Source organism: Populus alba, chromosome 19 (genome assembly GCF_005239225.2).
Source record: "Populus alba chromosome 19, ASM523922v2, whole genome shotgun sequence".
NCBI classification, from domain to species: Eukaryota; Viridiplantae; Streptophyta; class Magnoliopsida; order Malpighiales; family Salicaceae; genus Populus; species Populus alba.
The window spans coordinates 3,010,561-3,024,846 of record NC_133302.1 but is presented as its reverse complement, the minus strand read 5'-3'; the positions used below and the strand labels follow the sequence as shown (position 1 = coordinate 3,024,846).

Sequence of the window (14,286 nt, the reverse complement as noted above, 5' to 3'; positions counted from 1 at the left end):
TTTACTTCAAAGTTTCAATAATTGTTTTTTCATTACATATTCTTTCCAACGTGTAATAATTTGGAACCACTCGCAATAAATAAAGCCCAGCAAAGGCAGATGTGTTTGTCTATGTATACATGAACTGCTGATTCGATTTGAACACCCCATTTCTCCGATTCAATAACTTCAGTTGCAAAACTTCTCTCTCCGATTGCTGCAATTTCATAGCTAACTCTTTGTTATACAGAGGTATAGCTAACTCTTCTTTGCTTCTTTCTTGTTTTAATTTCATGTCTTTACCAATAACAAAAATGTGAAAGCTTTGTTTGTTTTATGTTTAACTTCAGTTGCTATTGTCTTATGCTTTCTCATTATTAAGCTTAAATTGCTAATTGATTGTTCCTTCAATTCTGCAGCTGAAATGGCAGAGCCAGAGTCTTCTCGTTCTATACCAGAAGGGGACTATGATGTCTTCTTGAGTTTTAGAGGAGAAGATACTCGCAAGACGTTTACTGATCATCTATATGATGCCTTAGATGATGCAGGAATTCGCACTTTTCTAGATGATAATGAACTTCCTAGAGGAGAGGAAATCTCCGAGCATCTTCTCAAGGCAATTCGAGAATCAAAGATATCCATAGTTGTCTTCTCAAAAGGATATGCTTCTTCTAGATGGTGTCTCAATGAACTTGTAGAGATTCTGAAGTGCAAAAGGAAGAAACCTGGTCAGATTGCTCTTCCTATATTCTATGACATTAATCCTTCAGATGTGAGAAAACAGAATGGCAGTTTTGCAGAAGCATTTGTTAAACATGAAGAGCGTTTTGAAGAGAAGTTGGTGAAGGAGTGGAGAAAAGCTCTTGAGGAGGCTGGAAATCTATCTGGATGGAATCTCAATGATATGGCAAATGGGTATGCCTTTTTTCCAAATTTATGGAGTCAATATACTTTACATTTTTCAATGGGAAACAATAAAATGCTTAATTGACTCGCTATCAATGTCTGGCTTTTGTCTATGAGCAGGCATGAAGCAAAATTTATCAAAGAGATTATCAAGGATGTGCTGAATAAATTAGATCCCAAGTACTTAGATGTTCCTGAGCAACTAGTAGGTATGGATTGGCTTGCTCGCAATATTTGTGACTTTCTAAGTACTGCAACAGAAGATGTACGCATTGTGGGCATACATGGGATGCCAGGAATAGGAAAGACGACTCTAGCAAAAGTTGTATTTAATCAACTCTTCAAAGGATTCGAGGGAAGCTGTTTTCTTTCGGTTATCAATGAAAAGTTAAAACGAGTTAATGATCTTGTTCCTTTACAAAAGCAACTTCTTCACGATATTTTAAAACCGGATGTTGCAAACTTCGATTGTGTTGATAGAGGAAAGGTTCTAATCAAAGAACGACTTCGTCGCAAAAGAGTTCTTGTTGTTGCTGATGATGTGGCTCATCCGGACCAGCTAAATGCCTTGATGGGAGATCGAAGTTGGTTTGGTCCTGGAAGTAGAGTAATTATCACAACAAGAGATTCAAGTTTACTTCGTGAAGCAGATCAAAGATATCCGATCAAAGAACTGGAACCAGATGAGGCCCTTCAGCTTTTCAGCTGGCATGCCTTTAAGGAAACCAAGCCAACAGAAGATTATATGGATCTATCGAAGGATGTAGTTGATTACTGTAGGGGACTTCCTTTGGCTCTTGAGGTTACGGGTGCTTCTCTGTCCAGGAAAAACAGAGATTTTTGGAAATCTGTAATTGACAAGCAGAGAAAAATTCCAAACCACGGTATTCAAGGAAATCTTAGAATAAGTTTTGACGCACTGGACGGTAAAGAACTACGAGATGCATTCCTTGATATCGCTTGCTTCTTTATTGATAGAAAGAAAGAGTACGTCGCAAAAGTGCTAGGAGCCCGTTGCGGTTACGATCCAGAAGTTGATTTGGAAACTCTCCGTGAAAGGTCTCTGATTAAAGTATTGGGAGAGACGGTAACCATGCATGATCTATTACGAGACATGGGAAGGGAGGTCGTTCGTGAATTGTTTCCAAAAGAACCTGGACAGAGGACCAGAATTTGGAATCAGGAGGATGCATGGAATGTGCTTGAGCAGCAGAAGGTAAGAGCTCAGTGCATACATGAAAGCATAGTCAAACTTATTACAAATAATTGTATGAAAGTTGTATTGATTTTATTTTTTTAGGGTACGGAAGTTGTAGAGGGTCTTGCACTGGATGTCAGAGCATCAGAAGCTAAATCACTTAGCGCAGGATCATTTGCAGAAATGAAATGCTTAAATTTACTCCAAATCAATGGAGTACATCTCACCGGATCCTTCAAACTGCTTTCTAAAGAGTTGATGTGGATTTGTTGGCATGAATGTCCTTTGAAATGTTTTCCATCTGATTTTACCTTGGACAATCTAGCTGTTCTTGATATGCAGTACAGTAACCTCAGAAAACTATGGAAGGGAAAAAAGGTACGAAACATGCTACAATTCCCAAAATTTTTCCAGTATGTAATTTATATTTACATGTTATGACTTTCTATGATTAATTTTCATTATTTTTCTCTCTATTATAACAGATTTTCGACAAGCTTAAAATCCTTAATCTCAGTCATTCTCAGCACCTTATTAAAACACCAGACTTGCATAGTTCAAGTCTAGAGAAACTAATTCTGAAAGGTTGCTCGAGTTTAGTTAAGGTGCATCAATCAATCAAAAATTTGACGGGCCTCGTTTTCTTGAATCTGGAGGGATGTTGGAGGCTGAAGAATCTCCCTGAAAGCATTGGTAATGTAAAGTCTCTTAAAACTCTGAATATTTCTGGGTGTTCACAACTTGAAAAATTGCCGGAACACATGGGTGATATGGAATCCTTAACTGAGTTGCTAGCTGATGGGATTGAAAATGAGCAATTTCTCTCTTCAATTGGACAATTAAAGCATGTCAGAAGGTTATCATTGTGTGGATGCCGTTCGGCTCCACCAAGTTCTTCTTTGATTTCAGCAGGTGTTTTGAATTGGAAACGTTGGCTGCCAACACCTTTCATTGAAAGGTTATCAATGAAACATCTTAACCTTTCTAATTGTGGTTTGACTGATCGCGCAACTAACTGTGTTGATTTCAGTGGTTTGTCTGCTCTAGAGTATTTGAATCTAGATGGAAACAAATTCTCTAGCCTTCCTTCTGGGCTCGGCTTCCTTCCCAAGCTAAGTGATTTGCATGTCCAGAAATGCAAATATCTTGTATCAATCCCAGATCTTCCCTCAAGTTTATACTATTTGTTTGCATCTTATTGCAAATCATTGAAAAGAGTAAGAATACCAAGCGAGCCAAAAGAACTACTATTTATAAGGCTAGATGACAATTATTCGTTAGAAGAGTTTCAGGGCATTGAAAATCTAAGTAATTGTTTCTGGTATATTCGTGTTGACGACCGCAGTCATTCACCAAGTAAATTACTGAAGAGCGTTGTTGAGGTACTATTTCTTTCCGTCTCTTTTTCGCACAAAAAGAAACACACACAATTGGCACATACATTGATTAATGTCTAAATTCTCAGCATTCCTTGAAATCAATATGTATATAGGCAATATTTATTATTATTATTATTATTATATTTAAAAAAACAAATATCATCTTTAATAATATTTTTTATTTTTCTTATTTAATCTAAAAAAATAAATATTATCTTTAATAATATTTTTTTATTAAATATTTAAAGTCTGATTGGTTTTATTTTTTTATTTCTTGATTTTATGATAATATATTTATACAGGAAATGTGCAACGGTCGTCACGGGTATTTTATTCGTATTCGCCACATTCCTAGTGAGATGCCAAATTGGATGAGCTACAGGGGAGAAGGATGCTCATTGTCATTCCATTTACCTCCAGTCTTCCAAGGCTTAGTTCTTTGGTTTGATAAGGGTGACGAGGACAGTTCCGTTCTTATTATTATAAGAAATAATAGCAATGGTATTTGCTTCTTTCAATGTACTAATCATTGGTATTATTCACCAAAAACTGGATTTATAAGATACATAAGTAGAAGTAAAATGGCAATGAAAGATTACTGTGCAGATGACGAATTGGAACTATCCATTTATTCATGGCAATGGGGGTATTCACTGCGCAACGATCAGTCATACCAACCCTCGGACATTAAAGAATGTGGGGTCCATGTGATCGCAGGGAAGTCAGATTCATTTGAAGAGTTGGCAGTGAGAACAGATACTGTGATGCCTTCACCACCGCTGTATCATCTGCTTCCTCATCCTCATTGTGGTTCAATCACAGCGTCTACACCTAAGCAATGGAGTGACTTTTTATTTGCGAAGCTGCAAAACCATAACCTCAGTTCAACGCTTTGGGGTAAGAATACATATTTCATTTAGTTATTTTTTATTATATTCTATTTAATTTATCAGATTTAAATATTATCTTTAATTATTTCATTATTATTATTTAATATAACAAATTAAATATCATCTTTAATAAAAAAAATATTAAATATTTAAGGCTTTTTGGTAAGAATACATATTTCCTTTAGTTATTTCTATTTTATTCTATTTAATTTAAGAGATTAAATATCATCTTTAATTATTTTATTTTTCTTATTTAATCTAATAAATTAAGTATTATCTTTAAGAATATTTTTTTATTAAATATTTAGAGTCTCCTTGGTTTTATTTTTTTTTCTTAATTTTATGATAATATTTTTTTCTTATTTAGTATAAAAAATAAATATTATCTTTAATAATTAGATCTAACGAATATCACTTAAAAATAAATTATAACTTTAATAATTATTTTTTGAAAAAAAAAAAGCCAACACTCACTAACATATTTTATTAAAATCACTTTAGTTTATTTAGAAAATATTGAAAACTGATTTTTGTTTTTTTACATTAAAATAAAAAATTGAATAATGTTTTTATATTTTATTTCAAACTCAATATTTTAAAACAAGAATGAAAAAGATGTGATATTGACCTTTTTAATTATAAAGTAAGTTTCTTAATTAAAAGTGATGGAGAGGGGCGTATTGTTGACGTTGATTAACGTGAGAGTACAAGATCATTTTACAAAGAGATGCTTGAAGTTGCTCCAAATCAGTACAATACTTTCATCTGACATGTTGATATGTATTTGTTGGCTTGAAGATTATTTTCCAAGCTTGGAAGTTTTATTGAATTCTCTTTGAAATCTTTTCCATCCGCTGGACAACCTAGTTGTTAATTATTATGCATGATGTAATTTATATTTTCAAGTTACAAATTTTGTTGAATATTGTTTCATTTTTTTTCCTCACTTCAAAAGATGAAAATCCTTGATGTTAGTTAGAAATAAATTGGTTTTCTAGTAAGAGATTATTGATTGGAATATAGTATTTGAGTTGGTTCTTTTATATATAATTTAAAATAATTGATGAAAATTACCGATATATAGGAAAGTTTTGAGAGCATCCTTAATTAGTCTAGTAAGTAAAGTGTTGTTAGTTTTGACTATAAGATCTTGCTATGTATTATTGCATGGTTTTACTATTTTTAGGCATTTTTCTTTTTGTTTATACAACTTTTGTTTTTCTTGCCGTTTGTCATTAGCTTTATGGCACCAACACCAATTAATAATAAATCTTGAACTATTATTAAATAAAAAAAAAATATAAACATTGTTAAAACACCAAACTTGAATTGCTCAAAACCTAAAGAAACCCTATGACAATAATCTAATTTAGAAAATAATTAATTTATCCTTGTAGTCTAAGAAAATAGTATTTAATTCTTATGTTTTCATATACATCTATGATTTAATTTGTTGATTGAAATTGGCAAGTGAGTTTACTCGCATATTGTTATATTGGTTTTGAGTTCAAATAAATGTTTAAAAAGGGTGTTTTTCATGAATGTAACCCTTCATGTATTCAATATGAATGATGGGAGATTTTGATGTCTTGTGAATGCATTTATTTATATATGGATGATTTTGCTAAGAATTGGTTGGTAAAAAACTTAATTTCGATATATAAAAACCGAAGAGAGAACAATAAATAGAGAGACTAGTAAAGATTTTATGTGCTTGTTTTTTTTTTTTAATTGGATTACCTTTGTCTTTTGTTTCAAGTAAAATTCTAGTATATATCACTAAATTAAGAATTAAAGGTCTAATTATATGAAACACAATTTTTAAAGACTACATCAACTACATTTCATATGCTCAACTCTAAGCAAATTGAAATTTCAAGGCCATTTGTATCTTGAAAACACAATCTCAATAATCTTAATATTGAATTATTATTTGTTAGGTAACTAAGATTTGTTGACTTGAAAAATAGCACTACGGAACACAAAGTTGTACTGTTTATCTTCTTGGCATTATTCAAAGGAACTGTTTATCTTCTTGGCATTGTTCAAAGGAACACAAAAAGACACTCCAATTGTGAAAATGTATTATTGTCATAAAGTAAAACTTCCAATATAGAGAGTGAAATAAAGAGCAAGAGAAAAAAAATAATTTGTGTGTGTATAAGCTAATTGAAATGAAGATTAGAATAAAAAGGATAAAAAAGTGAGACTCGTTAAGATTTTATGTTAATGCTCAACATGTTCTTTCTTATTTTTTTTTTAAATTGGATTACCTTTATCTTAACGAGTGAAATAAAGAAACACTCCCCCATCTTTCTTATTCCCTTTCCCTTCTTTACATGGCTTACTCAATGAAAAAGCAATTAAACACCCCATTTGATTTTCAATCAATATGAGAGTGAGAAAGAGAGAGGCCAAGGTGGTCTTTGAATATTTTCTTCTTTTTTGTCTCGCTCACTGGGGCAAACCATTTTTTTCAAAATTTTGAATAGCATGCCATTAAAAAGAATTTTGTTCAATCCCAATCCCACATACACTTTGTTATTTTCCAATCCCTCCCCAGTTCTGCAACCATTTCTCTACTTTCTATGCTCTTGGCTTGCTAAAAACTAAAGAAAACACATTGCTCTAGTTGTCTGCCTTCACTCTTCAGATTGCTCAACAAAACCCTTCAGACCTTCTCCATAGTTAACACACCACATAATGGCTACTCTAAAAAATTTAGCCATAAACATTGAACACCTTAAGCAATCAACGTCCCTTCCTTCACAATATGCATCGCCCATAAATCTTTCTTTTAGGATGTCGTTGGGAGTTTAATCTTCGAGTGTAAAAATTATGTATAAATTTCTGTTCTTTCCTTCCATCCATTACTTGTCCTCTATGAAGATTCTATGTATGAAACCTCAGAATCTTTTCGAGTATAACTTGGGATCAACAGCTGAGATAGACATGGGATCCACTTGTATGCATGCTCTAGCTTTTTGCTGATATCAAAATCCTGGAGGATGTCAATGATACCAAAGTGAAGAACTACATTGAAGATCTCTTTACCATTGTGTGAAGGTGTTGAATTGTTACTTCCACCCCCCATGTACTGATCCATTTCAGTAGTCCTCATTACATGCTCGGCTCTTGCAGGCACATTTGCCCCCAGTCAGATGAATGGCCCCCTGGAACAGATTTCATATGAGTACTACAAGCATGCAGCGCCATTTAAAATCTTGACATTGCATCACACAATCACCAAAATTCAAAGTAACAAAACGAAGAACAAAATGTGATAACAATGACAATGATCACTCAACCACAGCCGAATCTTACGCTTTGAAGACACTTTTCATCATTAATTTTCCTTTTCACATTGATTTTCAATGTTCCGGGCAGATAAAATAGCATTGATTTACAACCATGGTTTTAAGGCATCATTATTGGCTAAAACATTGTAGGACAGAGCAGACTTAAAGATCAATGCTTCAGTTGTCAATCACATTAATAATTTATATTTGAACGTCTAAAAGGGCCTAGAATAGGACTAAGTAAAAGTTTGTTTCTATCTAAGAAAGCAAGAAGGTCTCCACAAACTACCCCCAATTTCGCCACTACAGCCTAAGTCACTTTGAGTCATTCCAACAAATAGGAATTGAATTCAAAGGAATAAATCATTAATTAAATGCAGGGCTCCAATGTGGGAAAGGAAAAATGATTCACTATTAAAAAAAGAAAAAGCTCAAACACAAATTATAGCTTCACTTTTTGTGAATTATATCTCAAATTTCATTGGTTGGATGATTTATTGATATTTTAAGAAGCAGTCTTCATTGCTTTTCAAACCATACTAAGGTCCATAGGCAACTAAGTTAAACATGTGGCACATGCCTAGTAGAAAAGAAGATGCCACACCACTTCAAGGCCCCAACATTTAGACTTTTGATGGCAACCAAAGCTAAATTTAAAAACAGGACCATCTGAGAAGCCGGCAGACAACAACAAGTCAAAGATCCAATTTCCAAAAATAGACTATGTATCATGTAGTTTAACATCTCTAAGCATAATCTTTGCGATAATCATCTATACTTGACGATTTATATCTTTCATCAAAGTTCTTTGTCACCGCTTCACATGCACACATTCCCAAAACAGAGATAGCATGGAAAAATGTCTTTGCTTGCCGTAAAAAATACAAGGGCTAAAATCTAACATAAGGAAAATAGATTTGGGAAAAGGAAAGCAGAAACAAAGCAAGGCACTAACAATTAGGAGGGGAAAAAACATGAATTCAGAAAAGGAAAATACATACCGGCCTTCCATGACCCAATCCATATTGGGCACAGCAAATGATAAAAGCCGCATCGATGTTTCCTCGTGAATGTGATTCTTTTTTCTGATACAGAAACACAAAACCAAATTACCTCAATGTCGATTGTTGTAAAATTTTTAAGGTAGCAGAATTACAAGGATAAAAGAAATTTACCAAAAGGCTTGTCATTTGGCGACATCATCTCCTCCCTAGAGTAATCATCACGGAAGTGAAGACCAATTAGAAGACTATAATCCATAATTCTCTCTGCTTCTAAGAATTCACAGTCCCTATAAATTTGATTGAGAAAGAAAGAACAGAAGACAAACACATGTTAACCTCTCAAGATTAGTGCCTCACCAAAGAACAAGATAAAGGATGCAAAATTTGGAACAAAATGAAAAAAGTGCAATGCTGTGGAATCTACCTAATGAGTTCATTAAACCATGACCGTTCCAGGCGAAATACAAAGCTTAGATCGAGGTCCTTAAGTGTGGTTGTTTCATCAATTTCACCTTTAAGCTTGTCAGTCATGCGTCCATGAGAAGAGCCTTTCAAGTCAAAGTGTTTATGGATACGATTACTCGGAACAAAACAGGTTTTCCCATTACAAAAAACGAGTCTGGAATTACATTGCATTGTGAACAATAATTAGAATATGATTATACATTATGTAGAAAGAACATCTCAATGAAAACTGCACCGTCGTGATTATACCTTTTGACCTCCCACTGGTTTAACACAATGTACACCAAAGAACTTCGTTACCAGGGAGTTCTTGTACTAGCAAACATGTTGGTAGTAACTTGGAAAGCATCTTAATAAGTAACATCAATTATTGTTCCACCTGAATATGGTTCACAATAGGTTGTGAAAATCTATTCACATGATAAAATTAAAAATTAAATTGTAATGAGTGTCTAAGACGAAATTGTATATAGAACCAAATTACTTGCCCTATACGTATTGCTACTTAAGTAATAATCACTTTCATACATTTTCTGCTTTGTAACATGTTTGAATTGAGAATTTAGGGTATGCTAAATTACTAACCTTGACTTTAGGAATCCTCTCCACCACCACCAAGAACTCTCCCATTCACATTCCCACTACCAAATGTAAACATTCCTTTCCCTTTAGGCACCCCATTTTCCCAGTACCCTTCATACCTCTTCCCATTAGCGCAAACCAATACCCCTTTCTTAGATATCACCCCATGTTTCCACTCACTAACATACTCATTCCAATATACACCTATACTTCCCTTCCTATCTTGCAAATTAAACTTCCACAAACCTTGATAAAACATCCCTAGTGGCATACCTTTCTCACCAAAGCCATGCCTTTATCACTCACCTAAGTTTCCACTAAAACTTCACCATCTACACCAATAAAAGTATCGTAACCATGGCCATTCTCCCTAACTTTAAACTGACCAATTTCATATAAGTAGCTCCTGATAGCCAAGAAAACTTTCACCTGCCATTAGCCTTCTCCTCTCTTCCACTCTCACTCCCCATACATACACCCATCACACCACAATACTTCCCCTTCCATGTGGCACACCATCCACTGCAACCCCCCAGTATAAATATTCCCTATTGGGCAGCACCTTCTCCATCAAGGAACAGCCGGTGTCAATACGAGAAGTGATGGTGGTGGTCGTCGCCTCACACGTGGGAGTCACGCGCTGATAGTTGGGCTGGGATCGGGTTCTTGTGGTCACTATATGGCACGGTGAGGGGACTAGCAGAGACATATTTTTGCTGTTTTTTGGCTTTGATTTTCGGGGTTTTCTGATAGTGTGGCAGAAGGGTCTCTTGCATTTTGCTTTTTATACCGGTAATTGCACCGGCAGAAACATTTTCGACGACTGTGCTATATTCTTAAACGGTTTTCTTGCTCTTTTGTGAGTCAAAAAACAAAAACAAAAACGTAGCTTTCCAGTTGCTTTGAAGAATGGGCGAGAGAAATGGCAGAAAAAAAACAACGGAAAGGAAGAGAAAGGCAAAAGACCAAAGAGAGAGGAGAGAGGAATGGGTCATCTGTTGTTGTTGTTTTTGGTGTCTGTCCAGGGAAGGTTGTCAGCAGGCTTTGTTGCAGAGAGGGATCATTTTTTTGTGTTTTAAGAAATATAGTGACTAAAATGGGCTTAGGCTTTGGGTATTTTTAGTAAAACCTACACGGTTAAGGTCGGGTAATAAAACAATATTATTTTAATAAAAAAATCAATAAATTGAGAGTTGGTTAAAAAAATAACCCGTGAGCCATTTCAGATTTTAGTTAACGATGATTTAGGGTGCGTGAGGTATTGTTGAGGAATTTAGGGTTTAGTTGGGTATTTTAGGGATATTTGGGAGAAAGGGAAGAAATAATTAAGGTAGGAAGAACATTTTCTTGATTTATGTAAATTGGATTAATTTAAAGATGGTGTGATTGATAATGCAACCCACAAACACTATGTAGAGTGTAATTGACTTCAAAAAAATAAAAATGAAAGAGATCATGAACAAATCATTCTTTATTATTTAATAGATTTGTCAAGTTTCTATTTTTATTTTAAAACTTGTTTTCAATTGGCTTTTTTTTTTTAATATTTTATATATTTTTATAAAAAATAAAGCAATTATTATTGTATATATTTAAATTAAACTAGATATGATAATTAACAATCAAATTAAAGTTTATATGATTTTAGTGATTTGTATATTAAAAAAAAATAGATTAAAAAATGAAAAAAAACATATAAAAATAGAAATACAAATCGTATCAATTTAATATGGGCTATTAATAAGTATATGTGAGTAGTTCAGTTTAATTAGATGGAGTACACGATGGTAGGTGTTTCCAAGTTTTTTTTTTGTTTTTGTACATTCTTTTTTTTTTCACTTTTTGTGATACTAAATCAAATATATTATTGCTAGATATAAAATAATTTATTCATTACTTAATTAATATATAGATAAAAAATTATTTTTTTACCAATTTAAGATTTTTGTTATTTAAAATTTAAGATGATAATGTAGAATAATTTTGCTTGGACCGACAACATCTCCAGCATATACACAATACTTTTTTAATTTTTTTAGTAAGGCAGTGCATCTTTTTTTTTTTTTTATGACCCTGGGTGTCCGGGCCAGCTTACGCGCACCACAACTAATCTCAGGGCCTACTGAACATCCTGCAAGCCTAGTAGGCAGGTAAGGCATCACGGGGGTGACAGGCTGGTACTCTTGAGGATCGAACCCAGGACCTTCGCAAAGACAAGCTTTGCAGTTGACCAATTGGGCTAAACCCTCAAGTGTTAAGGCAGTGCATCTTAGTTGTACAAGACAATGCATGGTTTATCCAAGCAAAATAATTTACTTAGACTTTTCTTAAATTCTTCAAACCCTAAACATGATTTGCATCTCAAATTATTTTTTAATAAAGTTGATTAGAATTTGATCAATTTCACCAAGGAAGAGAAAAAAAACTATTATTATGCTCCCAATCTCTCCCTCAACTATAATTATAAAACTTAATTTGATAATTAATTTAGAATAAAATTCAAATTACATGTTAAAAAATTAATCTAAATTAATCAGAATTGATTTTATTTTTAAAAAATACAAAAAATAGTCAATAAATTATGAATTAAGTTTTATTCTTTATAACTTGGGTTTTTGACCAAATTAAGGAATATATTATTTTTATTTCTTTATAATTTATCCTCTAAAGGTTTGAACATTGCTCTGTTTTTTTTTTTTTTTGTGTATTTTCCATTTTATTTCTCAAAGCTATAGTGGTATATAAATTTCTTTAGCTAGTGTTAAATATTCTGTCCAGACTTTAAACAATGGCATATGGGAAGAAGACAAGTGAAGTGTGAGTCACTAATTACCATATATACAGAAACTGTCACAATTAATAAGGTATACAAAACCATTATAAAAGCTAATTTTAATAGCAGTTTCCTTGGTGGATATCCATACAAGAAAGGGCATCGATTAGAATAGGTGTCTTAGTTATAGGTATATGCCCTAACTATTCTTCAAGTATAAATTTACACCATTGTCATTGTAAATATTTTATTTAAAAATGTTTATGGATGGCAATAGATAATAACTTGGCACAAGAACTCTGTCACAACTTAAAAATAAGTTTATACAAGTCAATTTTAAATATTATGAATAACAAAGTTATTAAATCTATTTCAATTCATAATTTAGCTCAAAACCCGATACAATTTTAATTTTAAGGTAAAAAATAAGTTTGAGAGAAGAAATTTATTGATTAAATAAGGATAGCAATTTGACCAAATCCAATTCATACCAACTACAATGAGTATGGATTTTTTAGACCCGATCAGGTTTAAGTAAAACCCAAATATAAAAAGTCAAGTGTTGGATTGGGTATGGATATTGATTTACTCAACAGAACCCGAAATAAATAAATAGCCTTAAAATTTAAGAAAATTACATGTATATCAAGGCAATTATATATTAAATAATTGTAAATTATAGCATTCGAGATTTGAGTCTAAATTATAAATATTTGATAGGTACTCGAAATCTAATCAAGTTAGTTTTTGGTATAAAAAATTTATACAAAGTCGAACTCGAGCAGTAAAATACTTGACCAATGAGTATCCATAGCCATCCCTGTAAACAAATGCATGTATTTCCATGGGAATGAGTTGTCGAAGATGTTCAAAGGGCAAGGAGGGAGAGTGCTTTAAAAAAATAGAGTAGAGAATAAAACAGGGGAGCAATGCTTGAGAACATGCATTGCTTAACTTGAGGGCTCTTTCCATGGCAGGGAGGTGCCCTTGAGGGCGCGGCATGGTCTGTACATGTAGAATACTTCCTATATCTATACAAGTATGTCCTATGTAAGAGACTTCGATTGTTTTTTTTCTCTCTCTCTTTTTTAACAGTAGATGAAGGGCTAGCATTTGTTTAATTTTATTTTATCTAGTGGATATTTGAAGTTATTTTGATTTGATTAAATTGGATTTTTTATCCGATTTAAGTAGATGTGGAGACAAAGGTAGACGAGGACTTCAATTGAAGCAAGCCCCAACCCGGCCTCGCCTGATTTATTTACTATTTTTAATATAAATATATTTTAAATATAACACATGATTTATAATTCTTATGTTTAGGATTTTACTGTATAGATTTGAAATTTAAACTTGATTGTTTTATTATTTATAAATTAATTTTTAAACTTTATAGTTTTAATTTTGAGAAATTAATGAAAAAACCATAAACATAATACAATAGATAACCTGTCTATGAAATTTTTTTAATCCGTTTAAATTGAATCAAAGTAATGGGAATCTTCTAAATTAAAGCATGTTTATTTTTTTTTTATTTATTTTTTAATTAATATGAATATTCGGATTAGTTTATACATACCTCGACTAATCCACAAACCCTAAAGTTAACGACCATAAGCATATTTATTTTTTGATATCACAAGTAATGCATGTGAATGTTCTAAATTAACACCCGTTTGATTTTGATTTTGATTTTTTGGCTGGGATTTTATTTTTTTTAAAAAAAATATTTTATAAATTTATTATTTTAAGTTAATGCATTTGATTTTAATATTTTAAATTAATTTTTTTTAATTTTAGAATGTTTTAAT

General features: G+C 32.5%; 2 protein-coding genes and 1 pseudogene across 2 annotated transcripts in view; 1 reads left to right on the top strand and 2 right to left on the bottom strand.

Moving 5' to 3' along the window:
• Nucleotides 1-14,286, bottom strand: part of LOC118058373 (oxysterol-binding protein-related protein 1B-like) — a 35,255-nt gene that overhangs the window by 15,109 nt on the left and 5,860 nt on the right. The gene's annotated exons all lie outside the window — the stretch shown is intronic.
• LOC118058371 (TMV resistance protein N-like) lies at nucleotides 16-4,382 on the top strand. Its single transcript, XM_035071079.2, has 6 exons — nucleotides 16-231; nucleotides 399-894; nucleotides 1,006-2,101; nucleotides 2,186-2,461; nucleotides 2,569-3,465; nucleotides 3,765-4,382. The coding sequence occupies exons 2-6, from the start codon at nucleotides 404-406 to the stop codon at nucleotides 4,380-4,382; spliced, it is 3,378 nt and encodes a 1,125-aa protein (XP_034926970.1). The 5' UTR covers nucleotides 16-231; nucleotides 399-403.
• LOC118058368 (phosphatidylinositol 4-phosphate 5-kinase 2-like) lies at nucleotides 7,223-10,411 on the bottom strand (annotated as a pseudogene).

Bases quoted from the DNA above. Each gene is read 5' to 3' on its own strand.
- LOC118058371 (XM_035071079.2), top strand. From the start codon at position 404: ATGGCAGAGCCAGAGTCTTCTCGTTCTATACCAGAAGGGGACTATGAT. The intron at 2,462-2,568 runs GTACGAAACATG...CTATTATAACAG, and splicing joins AACTATGGAAGGGAAAAAAG to ATTTTCGACAAGCTTAAAAT. The intron at 3,466-3,764 runs GTACTATTTCTT...ATATTTATACAG, and splicing joins TACTGAAGAGCGTTGTTGAG to GAAATGTGCAACGGTCGTCA.